Consider the following 20,882-nt stretch of genomic DNA (forward strand, 5'->3'; position numbering starts at 1 on the left):
TCAGGGGTATGATGAAGTAAATGTTAGTTAAGATACAATAGAAGTGGGATCATGTCATCACTGATGCACCGGACGAACCATTCGTTACTGTATTTTTCAGTGATAGGCACCGTTATCACACTTTATATGAAGATAATTCATGACGTGATAATAAAGTAAAGTGTAATTTGACCCAGCGGCTGCACCAACACCTGCTGGACAGCTAACAATAGAAAGGCCTTTAGCTCATAACATGGGGACTAAAAGCAATTGAGATATGTAGGCTAACTTTAAGTTTATACCTAATATAATGTGCTTTATCCGTGTTTATGGAAGTACAACGACAGGAAAATTGCCATATTGCTCATACACCTTTAGCCTATAATGTTTGTTTTTATTCTGGTCTGGTCACTTGTATCTTGTTATATATCTTTTGTTTGTATCTTTTATGTAATTAAGTAATATATATATATTCATAATAATGTATAAAGTAGCTTGAAACGTAGTAAGATAGGCTACTAACTTAATAAGATGCAAGTCATAATTGTGACAACAGGAAATGACTAACGTCGATGTCTTGAAGACGGTCCACGGGTTGAATGTTTTAAAACCTTTAATTTTTCACTTTAGTTTGTCCCCAAATCGTACATATTTAATGAATATACCATAAACTAACTAAAAGGAACCAGGGAAGGTTCTGTCAACACAGAATTAACTAATACGGGCTGCAGACAAAACAAAGTTGCTTTGTTATTTTAAGAATTAAGATTGAATAAAGTCTGTCTGCATATTAGGGTGGAAAAATAAATACAAATGCTTAGTTTTTTATAACAGAACAGCAGATAACTTTAAAAGAAATACATGCCAAATAGGGCAGGAAGTACATTTTAATTGTAAGTTTAGAATTATTTCAAGGAAGTTTTCAAATCACATTTTATTTATACTACTACATAGATACAAATCTGTTCATGTTAATGTGGACAAACCTCTGTTTAATGAGAAAAATGCAGTCAGACAGAAGATTTGTCAAGTCATTGACCACTGTACAACACTCAGACTATCAATATGTACATAAATCGAACCAGAACATACACAGTAGCTTATGTTTCCCCTGGGTCCCACAGGTTAAGCTGGACACGCAATCCAAATTCTCAGTCAGAATTCATTATCTGTATTCTATAGCCTAAATTATTTTTTAGCTACTTTTTGACAGCACAACAAGATGTAAATATGATTCTAATCGCCTTATAAATTCACAGAAGTTAAAGTTATAGAATATGATTATTTCTGCTAGTCATATACTGTACAGTGTTTTATTTCACCTCGTGGAAAAGTGAAGGTTTATGAGCTTGGAGATTTTGAGCCACAAAAATACCAAAACAATGAGCTAAAGGAGACCAAACAGCTTCATAGAGTTAAGGGGAACTACAGAATTGCTCATCATTTTCTACAGAAGTCTGTGTTATCATCACACAAAGTAATCTCATCCATTGTGAAGGTATTTTGTAAGTGACTCTTGATTCTATATTCGTAGCAACTGTGAGTTACTTTATGCCACAGGCTGGTATTAGCTGGAGTAGAAACACCTAACTATTTTCAGTAAAAGCAAAGAGCAGTGTTTCAACGGCAAGGCTGTGTTCATAAGCAAACCTCCTCCATGAGATCATTATATTTACATTACATTTAGCCATTTGGCAGATGCTTACATCCAAAGCAACTTACAACTGAAGGACATTACCAAAGCTTCAGTACGGTAGGAGACTTTACATTTAGTTGATCAGTTAGATAGACGGTATAGGAGATCCTGTAATAGTGCACAGAAAGTAAGCATGCAGTGAACACTGGTTAGACATGTTAGGATGATACTAGTGTTAGGGGAGGAGGTCCTCCCTGAAGAGATGAGGACGCCTCTGCTCCGATAGCCTTTTGGTTCCTCGTAACACCACAAGAGAACCACAAACAAGAACATTCTCTTCTTATTGCCTTGTGCGAGGTGTTGGCAATGTATGGCATTCCTTGGCTTAGAAGAACCCAGTGGCTGAGAAGCAGCATAAGCAGCATAGGCTTCAGGTGGTGGAGAACTAGAGGTCACTCCCAAGCCAAGCATGAGTGACTGACTGGATTCGATTGGGACGGCCATGGGTCGCCAGTGGAGGTGAATGAGCGGGGACCTTGGCGTGTGTCCTTATAGTCTAATAGATGACCAGATGCACTTCAGGCTTGCCAGAAGGTTATGTCATTGGTCGAGACTAGAGAGTTAGAAACAGTTGCACATTGACAATATTCCTTAGATGAATAATGTATGCTTAGTTGAGTTTTTGTGTGAGTGACAAAATTGGACTCTGAATCAAAGATGATTGGGGTTTTCACTTATTGACTTGGGTTAAGTGCCTTTCTCTTTCTGAGCTTTAGAACCTGATCTCACTTTGGTCCTAGTTGAGCTGTACACAATTCTCCGCCATCCATAACTCAATATGAGAAATATGGCTATAAAGGCCATTGATGGCCCCTGGTTCATCCAGAGACTGCAGTGTAAAGTTTTGTATCATAAACATAGCCTTGGCCATTAGAGGTTAAAAAAGGATCCAAAAGTATAGGACCACAATTGAACCCTGAGGAACACGTCAAGTCATTTTATAGCTTTTGGATGAACATTCAGCAATTCTTACAAAGGTTGGTAAGTCAAGACTTGAACCATATAAAAACAGGCCCAGTGACAGGCTGTGCACAGTGTCTCTAAAAGTATGGAGTGGTCTGCTCTATGATAGGCTGTGCTTAAATCAAGTAGTAACCTACTATCACAGTTGTTTGTTTCGTCCATATTGGACCTCAGATTGTGTATGTTTAAAAAATACTGTGTTGATAAACTCATTTAACTGCTTCTCTAAAATAATACATGAAATATACAATACTTGTACATTGATTTGTAGTTATCAAATATTGAAGCATCTAAACTACTTCTCCTCAAAAGTAGCTAACTATGATGGACTTAAGATCATTAGCGAAGACACCTATCTTAATAGATGACCATGGCGGATACCAAGAGCTGGGGGGCCTACTGTGGGGTTTTGTTGTATAGTGCAAAGCAGCAAGAGATGGAAGGCAATTCTACTGATTGCTATTGTTTCCCACCATTTCACCACTTTGGGCGTCCCTGTGGGGAGGGGAAATGCTAAGGGGGTTTGTCCTTGCTATGACAGACTGAAGAAATGCCTAGAAAGATATGTTTTAAATCCAGAAAACAAAACAAAACAATTTGCCCAAGATGAACATATTGGAGAACAGATAGCAGGGTTCACTGTATCAAAGGCTGCCCTCAGGTCTTCTGTCAGCAGGTACTTTTAAACACACAATGAAATGGATCAAGGAGAGGGTTCTCTGAGAGGAACTTTGACACCTGTTTGAGAGTCACACTATTGCTAACATTGGAGAAGAATGAAAATATCACAACTGGTCCATAGTTCCAACTTATTTAGGGTCTATCATGAAAATCTAAACGAAACACATATCTTATCTGGTTTTGTTGTTTATGTAGTTCTGCATAGTTTTCTGGACCACCTGCCTCTGAGTCGGATAATACATTTAAGCTAATGAGACTATAATGCCTGACAAGGGATCAACACATTTTTCTGATCAATATGCATCAGAGAGTAACCCTATTACTATGTATAGTAATGTATGGAAACACTAATATACTAGACTGGAGTTGGACTCACAAGCTGACTGTGCAGTTACATCCTGAAGGTCAGTGTGTGTGTGTGTGGCTTAGAGAAAGCAGGCTGATGCACTACCACTCCATACATATGATGTGTCAACAGTACATTTTCAACTACGGTTACATTGTTATTGACGGAGACATGAAGACATGAAGTGCTGCACTGTTGGGAATCTCCCAGCTTGGATAATGCAGGTTTGGGTATATTGGGTATAGAAACACAAGCACATTAAACACCGACTATAGCGGTTTAAAAAAATCTGGCTGAACAGTTGGTTTGTTTATATCTGTGAGCAGCTGGTGAGGGGGTGGGGGGGGGGGGGGGGGGGGGGCTAACAAACTGAAGCCAGACTTAACAAACATAAACATAACACACAATTCAGAAAGATGGTTTAGGTCTCGCATCCTTGTCATTGTCTACCGTACCTCCTTGCCGACAACAGGTGAAGCTATAAAACACCGTATCCAGTTAGTCTGTTGTTCTGTTTCTCATAACTAGGAGAGAGGAGCCCTGGGTGTAAGCTCGGCCTCATATCTTGCTGCTGAATCTGTTAATCGAGTCGGTCCGGACCAACCTCCTTTATCCTCTTTTTTCTTGTTGTGGTGTTTTTGTAAAGAAATTTGATCGGATTGGGCGCAGTTCCCCTGAAGCCGGTCAGCTCACAGCAGAAGCCACTCAGTGACGTCAGACGTATTTGAGGCGTCGAACAATCACATTAGAAAAGTAAACCAATACCTTTTGCCTGTAAATAAAAGTGGGAGTTGCTGGGGCGCAGAGAGCGATTGGTTGGTTCCGTTGATTATTTTAAGATGAGTTAATAGTTTTGCTTGCCCCAATTCGAAAATTCTGTTGATTATCGCCATGGTATGGAGGTCCTGCCCATATTTGTGCTCGACCAATTACAAGTCAGTCTCAACCTGTTTTTTTTGCCAAAAATAATAAATTAAAATCCACGCTTACTTGAACATGGGCTAAAGTAAATCAAAACCAGCTTTGAATATTGTGCAAATTTGACCTTTATTTTGGACCATGGGCAGGGATTGTGATTTATGCTGCAGCCCGATACCAGGGGACGATTGAAATGTTTTGGCTTTACTTTTGGGAGTTGTCATGTCGACCATCTTTGTATACAGGTTATGATTTGAATAAATGTTAACGTGTGTGGTTTGGTACTATTTAGCAAAGTTCGTCGACAAGTGTTTTGCCAGTAACATCATTTGGGATCTTACCTGGTTGTGTCCTCAGCTCCACCTCCTTTCCAATAGTTGTATTTCCTCGCTCCCTTGACTTGTGTTACCTGTCTCTGTGACTTTGGACTGTTGTCGCTTCTCCCTACTCTTTTCTCATTATGGGACTCCTGATGGAGAATTCCTTGGTTCATTACAAGGGGACCTTTAGAGGCTAACTCAGCAGAATTTAGTCTCGCATAAGATCCCCCATGACGCTTCATCATTTCCACTATTCTTCTTCTCTTTCAGTAATCTCAGTGACACAGACTGCATCCATCTGTCTCCGTTCCAGGCCCGCTGACTCAATAACTCTCAGTTCATCCCCATTGGATTGATATTGATCCTCTTTGTCACTAGGCATGTTAGCTTATTATTAGTTTCTCTGAAAGACAAATGCCACTGAGCTTTAGCTATGACAGACGCTATGAAACTGGTGCAGTGAACGATCAGTGTTTTAAGGGTAGTTTCTGTTGCTTTCCAACCACTCATATATCCTGCGTTAACATTAACTTGGTCAGAATACTAACTGAAAGTCAATTAGCAAGTCCCCACAGACATATTTCTTTCTTTCAGCTGACACACAAGGTTTTTCCAAAAAGCGCATGGTAACTGAAGCCTCTAAGGCTGTCACTATCTAGCAATAACATAATATAGATTTTTATGCAAAGCATAAGTGGATGACAGCCTTATTCCTGCTGTCTGATAGATTTACATTATATGCAGTAGAATCCACTCAAAGTGATAACATCTAAATCGTTGGTCATTGAACCCGTGTTTTAAACTGGGCGACTGCAGCGCTACTGAAATGAATGACAGTATTAGTGCTGCTGTAAGTCTAAAAATACTTGCCTATAATGCTTTCCTCATCTCTTTTGGTATATAATGTAAATGGCTGCACATGTGGCATTTATCATGGTCGACATTTACACCAGTTCTTATCTGGAGTTTCATTGGTCCTGGATGATCAGAGTGAGGCCAGTTTCTATTGCATTATAATGTGCTGTCTGAAGACTGTGGCCTAATATTGGAGCTAGGTTCTCATCTTGAGCGTTCTCCTTTTTCACATTGTGTTCACTTATTTTCTCTTTCAAACACTGAATTTGTTTCTCATTGTTGTTGGACCTACTCCACATTCCTTCACCTCCTGTACCTGCGGTTTCCTCTTTCCTGTACAATCCACTTCCTAATATTTTAACTTTAAGAATATGTTAAATATCCAAATTGATTTTTATTTTAGCAGTCAGTTGTTCCCACTGGCTCCACTTGCATCTCATGAGTTAAAGCACTGATGGGATAACATGATTACAGACCTTGCAGAAGGTTGAGAGACAAGGGACTTTAACAAGTCTGACCATTCAGTCTGTCCGACAGGGGAAGAAATATGTAGAAACCTCAGAGAGAGCCACATGTGAGGGATCCCACTCCCGGGACGGACAGAAGTGCAATAGATGACGCAATCAACAAAATAACATCGGTTACAACATTGATTTGATGAAAACGTTTTTACCATTAATGGTGATGTGTGTTAATGTTTAAAGTGTTTATACGTAGGAAAATGTCTGATAGAGATGCAGGTATGTAGAATATGTGTGTGGGCGTATTGTATGTCAAGCAGTCTTGCTGTAATCATAGTCCATGATCAGCTGCCAGCACGATCACGATCCACCACCACTATCCACGACCAGTTACTCTGATTTGCGACCCACCGTCATGTTTAATGGTCCAGGATCACAATCTACCATCCACCATCTCGATCCACGATGGGGCCGCAGCGGCGATCCTGGATCTGCAAACGATAAAGCAAAAGGACTCTGGGGAAGAAGTCGTGTCAGTAACATGTTGATGAGACATTAATGTGATAAAAAGGGAAGAGATATAAGAGAAGCTCCATGTGTCATGTTTCCCCCGTCCAACTAGGTCCTGTCAGTAAAACTAGGAGCAGGTCCAAGACAGCCTTTTTCAGAGGCAGTTGTTTTAATGTCTGGGATTTGCATTTGAAAAAATAAATAAAAATAAGAGAGTAAAAAGGAATTTCTCTTGATGAACAGCTGAAACTGTACAGTGCAGGTGAGCTCTGAGCACAGCACAGTGACGTGAGGCCACTGCAAATCTAAAGTTATATAAATAGTTTTTTTATAAATGATTTACTGTTGTAGACTTTCTACACTCAACGGAAACATAACTATTTCATGGACGACATGCAAGCTCCTTAAGCACCATTCACTTGATTTACTGTCTGAGTCTGTTTCACTTCTTGAAAGCAGCATTTTCATTCAGTCTGATAGAGCCGTGACTAAGGTTAGAAGCGTTCACTGTGGAAAGGATTGTTTGGATGTATTAATTTGAAGATAAGTTAAATTATCTTTTTTTCAACCCCCTTCTTAAAACGTAAATGAAAACGCAAGCTCTGTCACAGTCACAGTTCATGCAGTCGATGGCTCCATTCACAAAGAGGTAAACATCAGTAATGATGTCGCTAATGAAGTTCTGTATTTACTCATTTTGGGTTCATCTCTACAAGGGAGGTTTCACTTTACAAATAGTTATGAAAATGGAGGAGTGTAAATAGAGGAATAGTAATAAATATGCATTATTTGATACATTTTTATGGGGTAATAAAAAAAGAAATTTAAAATGTATAATTTACAAATTAAATATTACTCCATCGATAAATTACAAATGACAACATTAAACCAAAATTTAAAAATACCTTAATGGATTCAAAACCAAATTGAAATAAAAATATATTAGAAAATTCAGATTAAAAAGAGAAATGAATAACAATTTCAGATGTGCATTTCCATTTCCTGTTGCGTTTCCTTTTCTGAATTACTTTGCAGTTTTGTATTCCATTTATAGTTTAATTAATTATGGTTGAAATGGGTTGTATTTGTTCTCTCAAGTAGATTTATTAAGTGTAACGTGATAAATGAATCAGTGCCATCTCCCATTCCCTTTAAAAAAACAGGTGAGGTTGCACCCTGGTGGATTGACATTAAAAGGGCAGATTTGCCAGGAAGTAAGTGATACCACTACACAGCGGGAGGGAACCTCAGACAGCTCCACCACTGGACTGCAACAGAGCTAGCTGCAGCTTGCTAATAATTAGCTCAACAGGAGTCCATCATGCTGATTTGTACAGCAGTGCTGATTTTTACCAGGCTCAGCTCAGGTGTGCTACACAAAGCAGCCGATGATCCAAGTGTCTTTGTATGTTTTTACCTAATCACACCAACATGGACGTTATTTCATTTGGAAATGCCAGACATTGCAGGAGAGATGGGGTAAACCCTGCTGGCAGGTCACTTTATTTTCAGTATATCCAAAGCTGGCCATGCTCAACAAGCTGTAAATCATAGTAAAGTAAAATAAACCGAGTGGTTAGTCTGTGGGTTGGTTTGGTTTAGATGCAAAGTGAGTTGGATTGCGTTGTGGAGCTCAATGTGGACCATGCATAACACAGGGTCGACCAAGATAACAAATCGAGTTAAACGGTCTCCTGCGCTGGAGTCACTGCCTCCTCCATGTTAGTTAATGGAAGAACTGGAGTTAGTGGAGTCGAAGTTATTTCAAATTGTGGTGACTGTTGTATTTTGTCCCAACCTTCTGCATAGCAATGTGAATTCTATTTGAATGTGTCCTGTGGCACCGATTCGAAAAGTCCCGGTTTGTTGATCTCTGGCCACTATGAGAGCTTGTTGTCAAAAGCTCATAATAGCCAATTTCAGACTGATAATTCTAATTTCCCCATCCAACGCCCATGTGGTTGTTTGTTCTGCAAGTGCACTTTGGGCTAAATGTGCTGTTGTTAAAGTAAGTTGTGTTAAGATGCATCGTTGAGGCATTGCTATCTTGAGGCAGTGGAGATGATTGCATTGTTGATGAACAAAAAAAACTGAAGTGTTGCAGTACTACGCGCCACATAGGCAAGAGCAGAATGAGCTTAAACTCTGCTTGTTACACACACATGACCTACAAGCACAATAATCCATGCTCATGATATCAATCCATAAGCAACTGACTTTTAAAGGGAATGGGAATTGGCTAAAGGGAATTCGGGAATTTCTTAATCATGCTTTCTCCACATGCTTACGTTGTTAAAATACAGACCAGACGGTGGTTCCATGTCAATTTTGGAGGGGATGTGTTTGTGGGTGGGACCAGAGAAGAAGAATGATCACAAGAGTGCATCAGTGCGGCCCGTCAAGGCTAAAAACAGAACATGAGCTGAAGAGCTCCCTCCATGGCGAGTTGTTACCAGACACTGTCTCCAAGTCAGTTCTGCGCCTTCCTCTCTGACCAGGGTGTAGGATGTAACGAGCCTATGGATCCTGTTCTGTGCTGATACTGGGGGAAAAAATCCACAATGGCAGCAGAAACGAGTGACTGGAAAGTAATTATGAGTCAAGGTGAAGGCTTGATGTGATTAAAAAAAAAACTGTTGACAGAGTCAGACAGGGTTGATTTGACTACATGGTCACTTTTGATGCTGTGGTTTGTAGCTGTGTGCTGTTGTGTTATGTAAGTTGTACCAAGTATATTGTCCATCTCATCCATGTCTGGTCTCTACAACTGTGTCAGTAGTTATGAATGTGACACAGCCACATGCTCAGAAGCACTTAAGAGCAGACTGGATGCTGAAAGATGCATGTTTGTGTCTGCCTGCACGGCCACGAATGCGTACGCACACACACACACACACACACACACACACACACACACACACTCACACTCACACACGCACAAAGAAGTGATGAATTATTTATTTAAGAATGAGGTCATGGTGATTTCTGAGAGCTGTAGTCTTCAGTGTTTCCAGAATATGAATTTAGGTTTTTCAAACTGAGGCAGGACCAGTGATTAGATGGTGGGTTGATGACTTTTCTGACTCCACCAGATAATGTTAGGTTTGAAAAGTGTTTTAGTGTAGCTAGCTTTTTTTTGAAGGGTGTATATGGTTTATTACCTGTCTGGGCTCTTAGGTTTGTAGGTGTGACCTTTCTGCCACGTTGTACTCACTAAGTGAATGAGATGTGGAAACATCCGTCCATACATTTTCATCTGCTTATCCAAAGTTTCTTGTTTCAGTGGCTGCACGTTGTTCCAGATGTACTTTCCCCAGTTCCACTTTCCATCTCTTCTTTGAGGAAACTGAGACGTTCTAAGGACAGATGGGATATACAATCCCCCCTGATTTCTGGGACTATCCTAGGGTCTTTGCCCAGTTCGACGTACCTGGAAAGACTATCAATCAATCAATCAATCAAATTTAATTTGTATAGCCCGTATTCACAAATCACAATTCGTCTCATAGGGCTTTTACATTGGTGTGACATCCTCTGTCCTTAACCCTCAGCAAGAGTAAGGAAAAACGACTAAAAACCCTTTTACAGGGTAAAAATACGTAGAAACCTCAGAGAGAGCCACATGTGAGGGATCACTCTCCCAGGACGAACAGTAGTGCAATAGACGTCAAGTGTAGGAAAACATCATCAAGATTAAAGTTTTTAGCAGCATTGATGAGGGTCAAAATTTTGGTGGATAACTTCAATACTATATGTCAACTGCATCCTTTTGATAGTAAAGAACAGCAACTCTTCTCCAAGCTCCCTTTGGTTTGTCCGAACTCTTGACCCTACCTCCTTTTCACTTCTTTACTCTACTGCTTACAAGCTCATCTCTGCCACTTCCACAATCTTATTGTTACAACAATGCCAAATTATGCAATAACACAATTCTACACAAAAATGCAGGTTAATCAAACTAATATGGAGGAGAAAACAAAAGTGAACCGTAAAGTGATTAACCAAAGTCGATATATGATCCTGAAATGTTAAGACACAGTTTAACACTATACAGTTCAACAGAGCAAAGTCAAGTAAAGACTTATCGCACGAATGTTTCATAAGACTAAATAAGTATTAATATTAAAGCAAAGCAGCAACAAAGCTGATAGATGTAACACCATAGAAAACAATTATGGAAGAATACTTTTAGATGCACGAAAGGGTTCATATAGTCTTAACAAGCCTGTTTGGAATGGGACATTTCCTGGGTCTGTATTGTTGGTTGCACTTTGTTAAACAGTAGAAGTGACTTGCAGAAATGGAGCTTTAGCTAGAGTGGTTGCGGACTCGTTGAGAACGTGCTAGAATCAGTCCGCAGAGCTCTGAACTGGAGAATCAGTTGTAGTAACCTTACACCAAAGAAAAGCACTGTCTCAGTACAGAAAGCAGCATGGAGCCGCTCTTCCCTGGTCTACGCTGATGCCAGCTTATGTGTATGAATTCCTTTCTCTTTGTCTTTCCTCCTCTCTCTGCTGCTCTCTGTGTTTTTTTCTCTCAGCCAAAGATTAAAGAGGAGACTGTGCTCCCACGACTGCAGGGTTTGTATCGATCCATGTGTCTTAGAGCTGTTCCCACAGATAACAGCTAATGTGTGGAGAGAGAGAGAGATAGGGCGGAGAGGCAGATCCTTTCCTACAAATGAAAGCTATAAATTGTATATTTCCTTCAGGGCTCACTGAGAGATCGGATAATAAAATCATGTGTACACGGAGGTGGCACTATATGCACTATCCTTATTTTCATCTCTACATTTCGAAAATCCGAAACGGAGTAGGTGTTGTCGTATCTCACGGCTCGGCGATAAGAGTAAAGTTTTCTTTCATTGGCTCGAGAGCCGATAACCCCAGAAAAGTTGTGAATATCTGTGCATGGTTGGTTCTGAAAGATAAAAACAAACGTCAGTGACTATTGGAGACAAGAGCGTTCTGACAGAGACCAGTAACATATCTCCACACACAGATTGGGACACATACATGCAGGGGTGGACTGGGACAAAAATTCAGCCCTGGCATTGTCTGTCCAGACCAGCCCACTACATTATCAGCGGACACCACATAGAAGTCCACAAATCTTGTGGCGTCTTCTCTCATGCTTACTACTGTTACCACCTAGCTCAAAGATGGCAACAAGAAGGGAGGCCATACACAAACCTCTCAAGCCAAAAGTAAATTTATTTAACTCCAAATCAAGATAGCTCTAACTACGTAGTGGGATGTGTAAAATATGTTACGCGTCAGTGGTGTTAACAGTGTTTGGATGTGTGAAAATAAGGTGTGATGTATGTTGTAAGGTGCAGAAGCAAAGAAAAACAAAGGCTGAGGGCCCCATGCCCCTGGAAGCAGCCTTTAGATCTGCAGCTGAAGCCCAGCCCAAAAGGGCAGGCCCAGGGTGACGCCCCTGCCAGCTCTACCTTTGTCTGGAAAACAACTCCTCAGGCTCTCACATGTCAAGTGGTCAACCTGAGAAGGACATGGATACAATATAATGTCTCTAATCATCACAAATTAAGTATGATTTCATAAAACATAAAAAATGATAAACTCACCAGACTAGAGGAGACTCAACAGACAAACTTTGGTACAGTGAAGGCAGAGAGTGGAGGCAGACAGATAACAAGTCCTCGAACATGGACAGAGGGGGAACAACTCCTCAGGCTCTCACATGTCAAGTGGTCGACCTGAGAAGGACATGGATACATTATAATGTCTGAAAAATAAATAAAATGTTTTCCTCTGTCCTGCACCTAGAGTTGAGAACTTTTTGGATGTGTGTTTCTTTTAAAACCTTTTGAAAATTATTATAATTATGAAGTATGAATTTATACATTAAAAAATACATGATAAACTTACCAAATTCTAACAGTGGTCCCAAATGTCCACATATAAAACAGAGGGAGAACGACTCCTCAAATATATCACAACAACCTGTAATGGAGAATAATTGGTCATTTAGTGTACATGATCAAACCATTAAGGATCAACACATAAGCACTCTCATCTCTATTTACAGCTCAGAAAGTTTACTGTTGCCATAGCAACAGTAAACGACGTTAGCAGCTCTTAGCTAGCTTAGCTAAATCATCTAAACAACAATAACCCATAATATCACAAAACGGCATATTAAAACCAAATCAAAAACGTTTTCTACTTTGTTTTGGACATGTCTCAAAAATGTTACTTACCATGTCTGCCTCCACTCGCTCATCATTGTCGAGTCCTCCTCGCTCGTCTCCCGGCGCACCTGCTGCTGCTGGGCTGGTGAACCCGGCACCAAACAGGTCCGTCAGTTTGGCACATTTAGCAGCCTCCACCTCCAGAGACTTCAGCTTTTTTTCCCGATGCTTCTCAGCGCCACCCGGGCGTTTTTTACTCTTATTATCCATTTCAAGTTTCTGTCTCAGCAGCAGCCCGTCCCGCGACTCCCCCCGCCGATGCCATGAGGTCCCACCCCACCCTGGTTTGTGTTGTGATTGACAGCACTGTCAGGGCTCTCTGAGCCTGTCAGCCCATGATTGATTGACAATGACAAACAATAGACCAATAATATGTGTCGATGCTGGCAACACACTGCTAGCCCTCTGTAGCCAATTGGCCGGCCCAATTGGAGGGAATTTAGAGAGGAAGAAGAGAAAAAAAACAAAAAAACATAGCGGACCAGACCGGCCCACATTGGGTCAACGGCCCACCGGGACGATGCCCGGTATGCCAGATGGCCAGTCCACCCCTGCATACATGTATAATGTCACATGTGGAGTCAGGTACAGTTGCCAAAGTGCTTGCACATTGTGGGAACTTTTGGGTTTCCCTCTTAATTTTCTCTGACCTCAATTTTGGGAGCAGTTATGTCATTCATCTTTATATACAGTCTATAGAACAAACTGTGAAAGTCACAGAGCACGCCAATTTTCTTTTAAATGCGGCATTTGCTCTTCACATCAAACAACAGTTGGCTTCAAGTTGTCGCTGTTGACTGAACTCAAGGGGAACACATAGCATTTTTACACCAGTGACATCAGTTGTTTCTGTGTTATCACCGCTTCTGGTGGTAGCCATGATGTCTTGAATGTGAACGCTCAGAACTGGGAACGTATGCTGTGTACTTGCTGATGTTACTTGCAGTCTTTTTTTCTTTCTTTTTTTAGATGTGTGCTGAATGCAAGCAAATAGTCGAGGTATTCCAAATTAAAATTCTGTGAGACAAACAATTGTCTCAATGCACACACTCTCACAAACTCACACACACGCACACACAAACACACCCACACGCACACACACACACACACACACACACACACACACACACACACACACACACACACACACACACACACACACACACACACACAGATGCCTCGACCTAGTTTATAGTAAAGTCAGCTACCTGGCAGTGATATTTTACACATGATGCCTATCGGTCAATGTGGATTGAGATTCCCAGTTAAATGTTACAACAGAATGCAGGCAAACATATCTGCATAAAATCTGTCAAATTAAAAGTTGTTATTCTAGTTGTAACAAATCTAGAATCTGGAATTTGATGGTTTAATATCTCAGATTGGCCAGGCTGCAGCCACATTAAATATCTCTCTGTGAAAGAAATCATGGAAGTGTAAGTGACTCATCAAATCATGTAAACTCTTGGTCCTATAACGTCAAGGTCATGTAGCCTACAGTTAGCACAGTCACAGTGGCAGATAGTAAAGTTGACGCTCTACGTTTAATATGTAACATGTGAGGGTATAAAATATGTAAGTGCTTTGAATCGTCATCAAGACTATAAAGTGCTATAGAAATGCAGACGATTTACAATGTACATATGGTGACTCCTTTGTTATGACAGCTCACTCCAAACTTGACTTCACCGTTGCACCTTAAACCCACTCTGGCATCATCCCACAGCATCACTAAGCCTAGGGACAGTTTCATGGGAAAATCTTCAGTCTGCCTGCATTAGTATGCTGGCAGAGCAGCCGACTGAAGACACAGGGGACGGAGATAGACTGAGAGGAATAAGTGAGGGTGGAGTGAAAGAGGGAGGGGAAATAGAGAGAGACAAAGGTTTGGGACATGATGAAAATTTCTTTTTGTAGCTCTTTTAGAATAAGAATTCCTATCCTGTGAGGCCAGTATGTCCCGTCACAGGGGACGACTTGGACGCTGTTCTGCCTCTCTGGCTCTGTTTGTCTGTCCCTGTCTTCTCTCTCTCCATCAGCGTTTTTTGCTGGTTCTTGTCTCTTTCAGTCTGAGACAGGATGAAGTCAGAGTTGGCAGTGAAGCACAATGTCAACTAACTAGGACACTGGTCTCAGTGCGGCAGTAGCGGCAAACAGCAGATCATCATATCTCTACTGGCCAGTTCAAACCCTCTAGACATCACTTCTAACTTTTAAACTTTTAAATAAATATGCAGTTATCCATTGGTGTCACAGATTTAAAGACTTCACCCAGTGAGATAGGATGGCAGGCCTGAGGCAGATAACAATACTAAAATGAGCATCACATGCTGCATACTTCAGTCAGGCATGTAATTTATAATTATATTATGTCCATTTTGGGAAAGGGATCCCTCACATATGTATATCTATGTTTTTTCCTTGAAAGTGTTACACCCTCTAAAGCCCAATCAGACAAATTGTGATTTGTGGATACAATTTAATTGATTGATGAAAAATTATTGGTTAATCTAAGCACAATATGACATAATCTATCTTCTTCCTTTTGGAAGCATATAAGCTTTACGTTGTGTCTCTAGTCCTATAGGATGCAGAGATAACAGGAAAAATATGTTTTTGAACGATGTGAAACTTAATTTCCTGATTTTTTCCAGACTCACTTATCGTACGACATCATATGTTGGTGCATCATTTTCTGACCAATATAAACGTTAGCTTGTCTCTCTATTGCAGAGTTAAGTTAGAAAATGGAGATACCATCATAAGTAATAATCCCTCATCTCACCAGAGAAGCTGTAGCGGTTACCTTATTTCAAGTGGTTCATTTGGGTGACACAACTCAGTTTCATTTGTTATCTTAAAAAGCAAAAAATGTAAAACCTCTTTGCAATATCTTTGACTATGACCTCTGACCCCAGAGCTAAAGAGGTACGTTTAGATTGATTAAAGAACGTTACACTTTTCACCTGAGGATCTAATTTGCTTCGAGAGACTGTTTCGCCTCACAGATCAGCGAACAATTAACCACTGTAATTTATAGAAACTCTTTAAATGAGAGTGAGAGGGAGCAGAGGTGGTGAAGCAAGCCAGAGAACAAATGAAAAAATGGAGCGTTAGCGAAATCAAAGCAGTGCATATGAGACAAAATGTTCCTTTTCTGATTGTTTCTCTGCAGTAACTTTCTAAAGCGCAAATAAACACGGTCATACCTTCGCACTATCCTGCAGGATGGTTTTTCAGACTTTGTGGGGATGTAGCCAGAGGTCCTGCTCCCTCCTGTCCTCTCTGCTGTTCGTAAACGTGGGAGAAGTTTTCCCACAGGGCTTTCCGCCAGTTTACATGTTAATCTGCTGCTTCCCTTTTCTGTTCGCTCTGAGACCAGTGTCCTGGTTAGGCTGACAAAATGCTCTAATGCCAACTCTGACATCATCCTGTCTCAGACTGAATGAGACAAGGACGAGGCCAAAACAGAGAGGGAGAGACAAACAGAGCCAGAGAGGCACGACGGTGTCAAACTAGTCCACTGTGTCACAGGACAGGATTTAGCAATGACACGGATGAAAAAGATAAAAGTTGCTCTCTCTTTCTGGGGCTCTATGGCACAATGTGACAGAGGTTGAAATTCCATGGAGGTTGCACCTTATACCCTAAACATGTTATTAAGTACTTTTATATACATCCTAAAAATTAAGTTTGCATAGAAAACAATTCATTAATAATAATGACATTGAAGTTTCAAACCTTGGTTAAATTTCCATTTTGGCGACAAACTTTAAACCGTGCGTGGCCCTGTTTACTTTATAGTGCATTGCGCAACGCCCTCCATTAGTGATGAATCATAACACACCAGGTTGCACCAAAGGATGGTGGAGGGGGAGTTGGGGTGGTTGGGGGGTTATCACTGTCTCCTCTTTTTGTCAGCAGGAAATCAAGCCTTCATCACTCATGGCCCAGTGTCAGGGCCTAAACAGTCGCCAAGGAGCTAATATCTTACATTTAGATTATTTTTCCAGAGCAAAATTGTGTAGATAGCTGTTTGATGACAGGATTTATTCTATGAAGCGTCTTGTCTATCTCTATAGCCACGTTCCTGTGGTGCATCCACTCTCTCTGATGTACAGCAGTTGAATGGGTGTGTCAGTTGTAAGTCATTCTGTTGTTATTGTTGTCTGTAATGGGCTGACATGGAGGAGCTGTGCACCAATAGAATGTCAAATCAAATCGCCCTATTTCCTGCTGTGGTTTAAATGCTCCCACCTGGATGTTTATCGGTGCCATAAAATGAGATCTTTTTTTTATGTCTATCACAGCTGAGATCAGAAATGGAGACTTTGGGCTGACAAGTTGAGCCGATTGAAGACAACATGAAAGCTTGAAAGGCAGAAAATGTAGCTCATCCATATAAGTTATTGGACACAACAAATCATCTCTGAGTATACCTAATATATATATCCACATTAATCTGCTCTGGGCAGCTGTATCCAGGCTTGCTGGGGTAAATCGCTGGCTAATGTATAAAATGTACCCAATGCAACCATTTTGGGGGTTTGGTCTCCAGTACTTCCTAATATCTGTCTCTTTAACTGCTGATTGTCTCACTATGTTGTCACCAGTCAGTCTCTTAAAAGTGTCTGTCTCTTTACATGGTTCTGATGCATGTATATCAGAGCTTCCTGAGTGAAACCTGCTCCCTACTGACAGTGAACCAAAACAGTAAAATTGCATAGAAGATTTTGTTCTCTAAAGCTGCTTTCAGACATGCACTGAGGTCCAGCCTTCTAATCCATGCACATCCTCTGGAGGTCATGTCTGAAAACCACTTTGGTTGTTATTGTCGACAGAGGATAAAAGACAAAGGGGATTTGACCATTATGGTGAAAACTCAAATAAAACTCAACTTGTGAGTTTCAGGTATGTAAATGCAGCAACATATAACAAAAGTAAATGATTATTTTTAACAGAATCTGAGTTGAATACTTCTCTATACATTTATTCCAGCAAAACCTGAAATATGTTTGTTGATTAACACTGAAGATGAGGTAAACACACATCACCACTGTAACCAGCACATTCACTTCCGTCCACCTCCTGTCTTCCATATCTCTAAAATGTCCTCCGGGGTTTTCGCCCCCGAGAGTATCCAGCTATATATGGACAAAATACACAGAATTACATCATTACGGCATTTTATTTATAGAGTAATTTTTGCAGAATCAGGGTTTATTACCCAGTTGGTTTATACATACTAGGAATTTGCTGTGGTGTGTTTATGCAAGTAAATATACAAATAGAACACAGTAGGATATATAAAAGTATGATAACCACTAGAAAATGGATTGTGCAATATGTTGCAAACACTAGAAAGTGATTATGCAATATAAACGATAGATATTTATTATTTGAAGTACAGTATGATCTGTATGTTCATGGAAAGTTTGACAGTGACAGGTGGGGACCTTGGTGCAGTGCAGTGCAGTGATGGGGTCCAGGGCCTTGTTGATAAGGCCAACAGCAGTCGGGTATGGGTTGAGTTGGCAGTGAAGGTTCATTAATCTCGTAAGTAAGCTCACCTCAGAGTGTGCAGCGATTCATGCATCAATGAACAGAAGGACAGAGAACAGCCCTGGTTCTCCGACCTCTGGACAGTGAAAAAGATGACAACTGTCAACTCAGACCCAGAGGAAATCAACAAATAGAGGGAACAATGCAGGATGATATAGTGTGAAAGTAGCAAAGCCTGTAGGAAAAGCTAAACATAAGAAAGGGAAAGAATAGATCACAAGCAACAACCCGAAAGTCCTAAAAACAAAAGTAATAGAAACCAAGTCAGATCCACGATTTAGCTCAAAGGAGTGAAGTTCCTCAGCGCAGAGAGGGCTACCTGGTTGATCCTGCCAGTAGCATATGCTTGTCTCAAAGATTAAGCCATGCAAGTCTAAGTACACACGGCCGGTACAGTGAAACTGCGAATGGCTCATTAAATCAGACCAGTGGGCTCACATGGAAGAAGATGCAGCCAGAAGAGCAGAGCAACTTTGTTCAAGCGTTTAAGCCACATAATGTCGGGTTAAATACTGTACATGTCGGATTTATTTAAACAGACATGAAAAATGTCTGTTTGTACAGATTTGTTTCCCACCAAATATCAAATATATTTATCTTAAAATCAGCAAACTAATCTGAATAATAAATGAATGGATGTCAAGATGCTCATTTCACTCATTTATCCGGACCACTTTCTTTGCCTCCATTATTTTTGAGTGGAGTATTTTGTTGGTTGATTTCTGTTCAGCACTTACTGACTCTCAGAGCTTTCATATGTTATGATGGCCACATAATGGAATTTTTAACAACTTGTAAGATAAAGGATTCATCAGTTGGACAAAAAATAATTCATAGTATAACAATAAGCGTATAATTATGTTTTGACCTGACAGAAAAAAAACATGTTTTCAATGGCAGGCACTTTATTTATTTGCCAAATAAAACATTTTTCTTTTCAACATTGAAGTATAGCATTTTTTTTCTTTTGCCCTTTAGAGAAAGTTTCTTATCATGGCTTTATGAATGAACCACCTGATCATGTTGGAGAACTCACTCGTTCCTCTCCTGCCCCCTTCCAGGCCTTTGGCCATGCCTACTCCACCCAGCGTAAGGTGGCCGAGGATGGGGAGAACAACGAGGAGACGCTGCTGCAGGAGTCTGCCACCAAGGAGGCCTACTACGTGGGCCGCATCCTGGAGCTGCAGTCCGAGCTGAAGCGCAGCCGGGAAGCTGCCTCCAACGCTCAGGCTGACAACGAGCATCTGAGCACCCTGCTGCAGGAGCTCAGGGAGGTACTGTACAGCAGCAAATACATAATATCATCAGAGTGTGTTCTTTCATGGAAACAAAAGGAGGTGGCTCAAAGGTGTTTAGCTGACCGCATGGTTTCCTATGGAAGAACACTATCTTTCTATGGAAACTCCACCACTTTGGTGTTTAATCCAGTAGTTTTCTTGCTTCAGCTCTCGTCCTGTCTCCGCAGAGTAATGAAATGTTGGAGCTGCAGCGCAGCCGCATGAGGGAGGAGATCAGGGAGTACAAGCTCCGAGATGCGCGGCTGCTCCAGGACTACACTGAGCTGGAGGAGGAGAACATCTCTCTGCAGAAGCTGGTGTCAACCCTCAAACAGAACCAGGTACAGATGATTCAGACACATGGACAGAAGACAATAGTCCAGTGGTTCAGTGGTGGAACATGAGTCTTTTGCTTTTTAAATCGCTTACATTATATACAGATTCAGTGACAATGTAAATCATAATGACTGATTGCTACTCCTGTGACACAATCATGCAGTTCTGTCTGAGAGACGACACTTCATTCAAACATCATCAACACCTAAATCTGACGCAGCTTTTTTACACACATTAAGTCATTGATTAGTCAATTGAAAGAAAATGAAGTATGCAGACCTCTTCATACACAGTTAATAATGTTGTAGATCTTTGCTGCTCAGTCTACACTCAAAACCTGGGATGAAATCATGATTTGAAAAATAACTTTTTTAAACCACTGTATTTTGATAGATATTCATAATTTTGACTATAGTTGAATGGAGACCTTCAGTCTATTTTGATCGGGGGAAAAATGAGGTTGAAAGATTAACAGAACAATCAAGAAAATAATTGGCAGATCAGTCAATAATGAAAATAAACATTTGTTGCAGCACTACACTGATCTTTGCGTGTATGGAAGCGAGATGCAGTTCTTTCATCTTACACTCAATATTAGTTTTTTTCCAATTTTTCCTTAAATTTGTCACACATCTGTACATTTTTAAAAGAACATCTGAGTTTAAAGTCACTGTGTGAGTTTTAATTAAGTTTGATCGAACAAAAAAAATAATGTTCTTGGCTGATATGCTTTATATTCCACATGTTCAAAATGCAAGGCTGAA

The 20,882-nt window shown here is 40.5% G+C and overlaps 1 protein-coding gene across 1 annotated transcript in view; it reads left to right on the forward strand.

The window, feature by feature from the left end:
• The window catches only part of LOC128428768 (protein bicaudal D homolog 1-like), a 29,602-nt gene that overhangs the window by 225 nt on the left and 8,495 nt on the right, over positions 1 to 20,882 (forward strand). The window contains exons 2-3 of the mRNA XM_053415020.1: positions 19,567 to 19,779; positions 19,971 to 20,123. Coding sequence (XP_053270995.1) covers positions 19,567 to 19,779; positions 19,971 to 20,123 — 366 coding nt within the window. The remainder of the gene's footprint in view (positions 1 to 19,566; positions 19,780 to 19,970; positions 20,124 to 20,882) is intronic.

Source organism: Pleuronectes platessa, chromosome 22, assembly GCF_947347685.1.
Source record: "Pleuronectes platessa chromosome 22, fPlePla1.1, whole genome shotgun sequence".
Lineage (NCBI taxonomy): Eukaryota > Metazoa > Chordata > Actinopteri > Pleuronectiformes > Pleuronectidae > Pleuronectes > Pleuronectes platessa.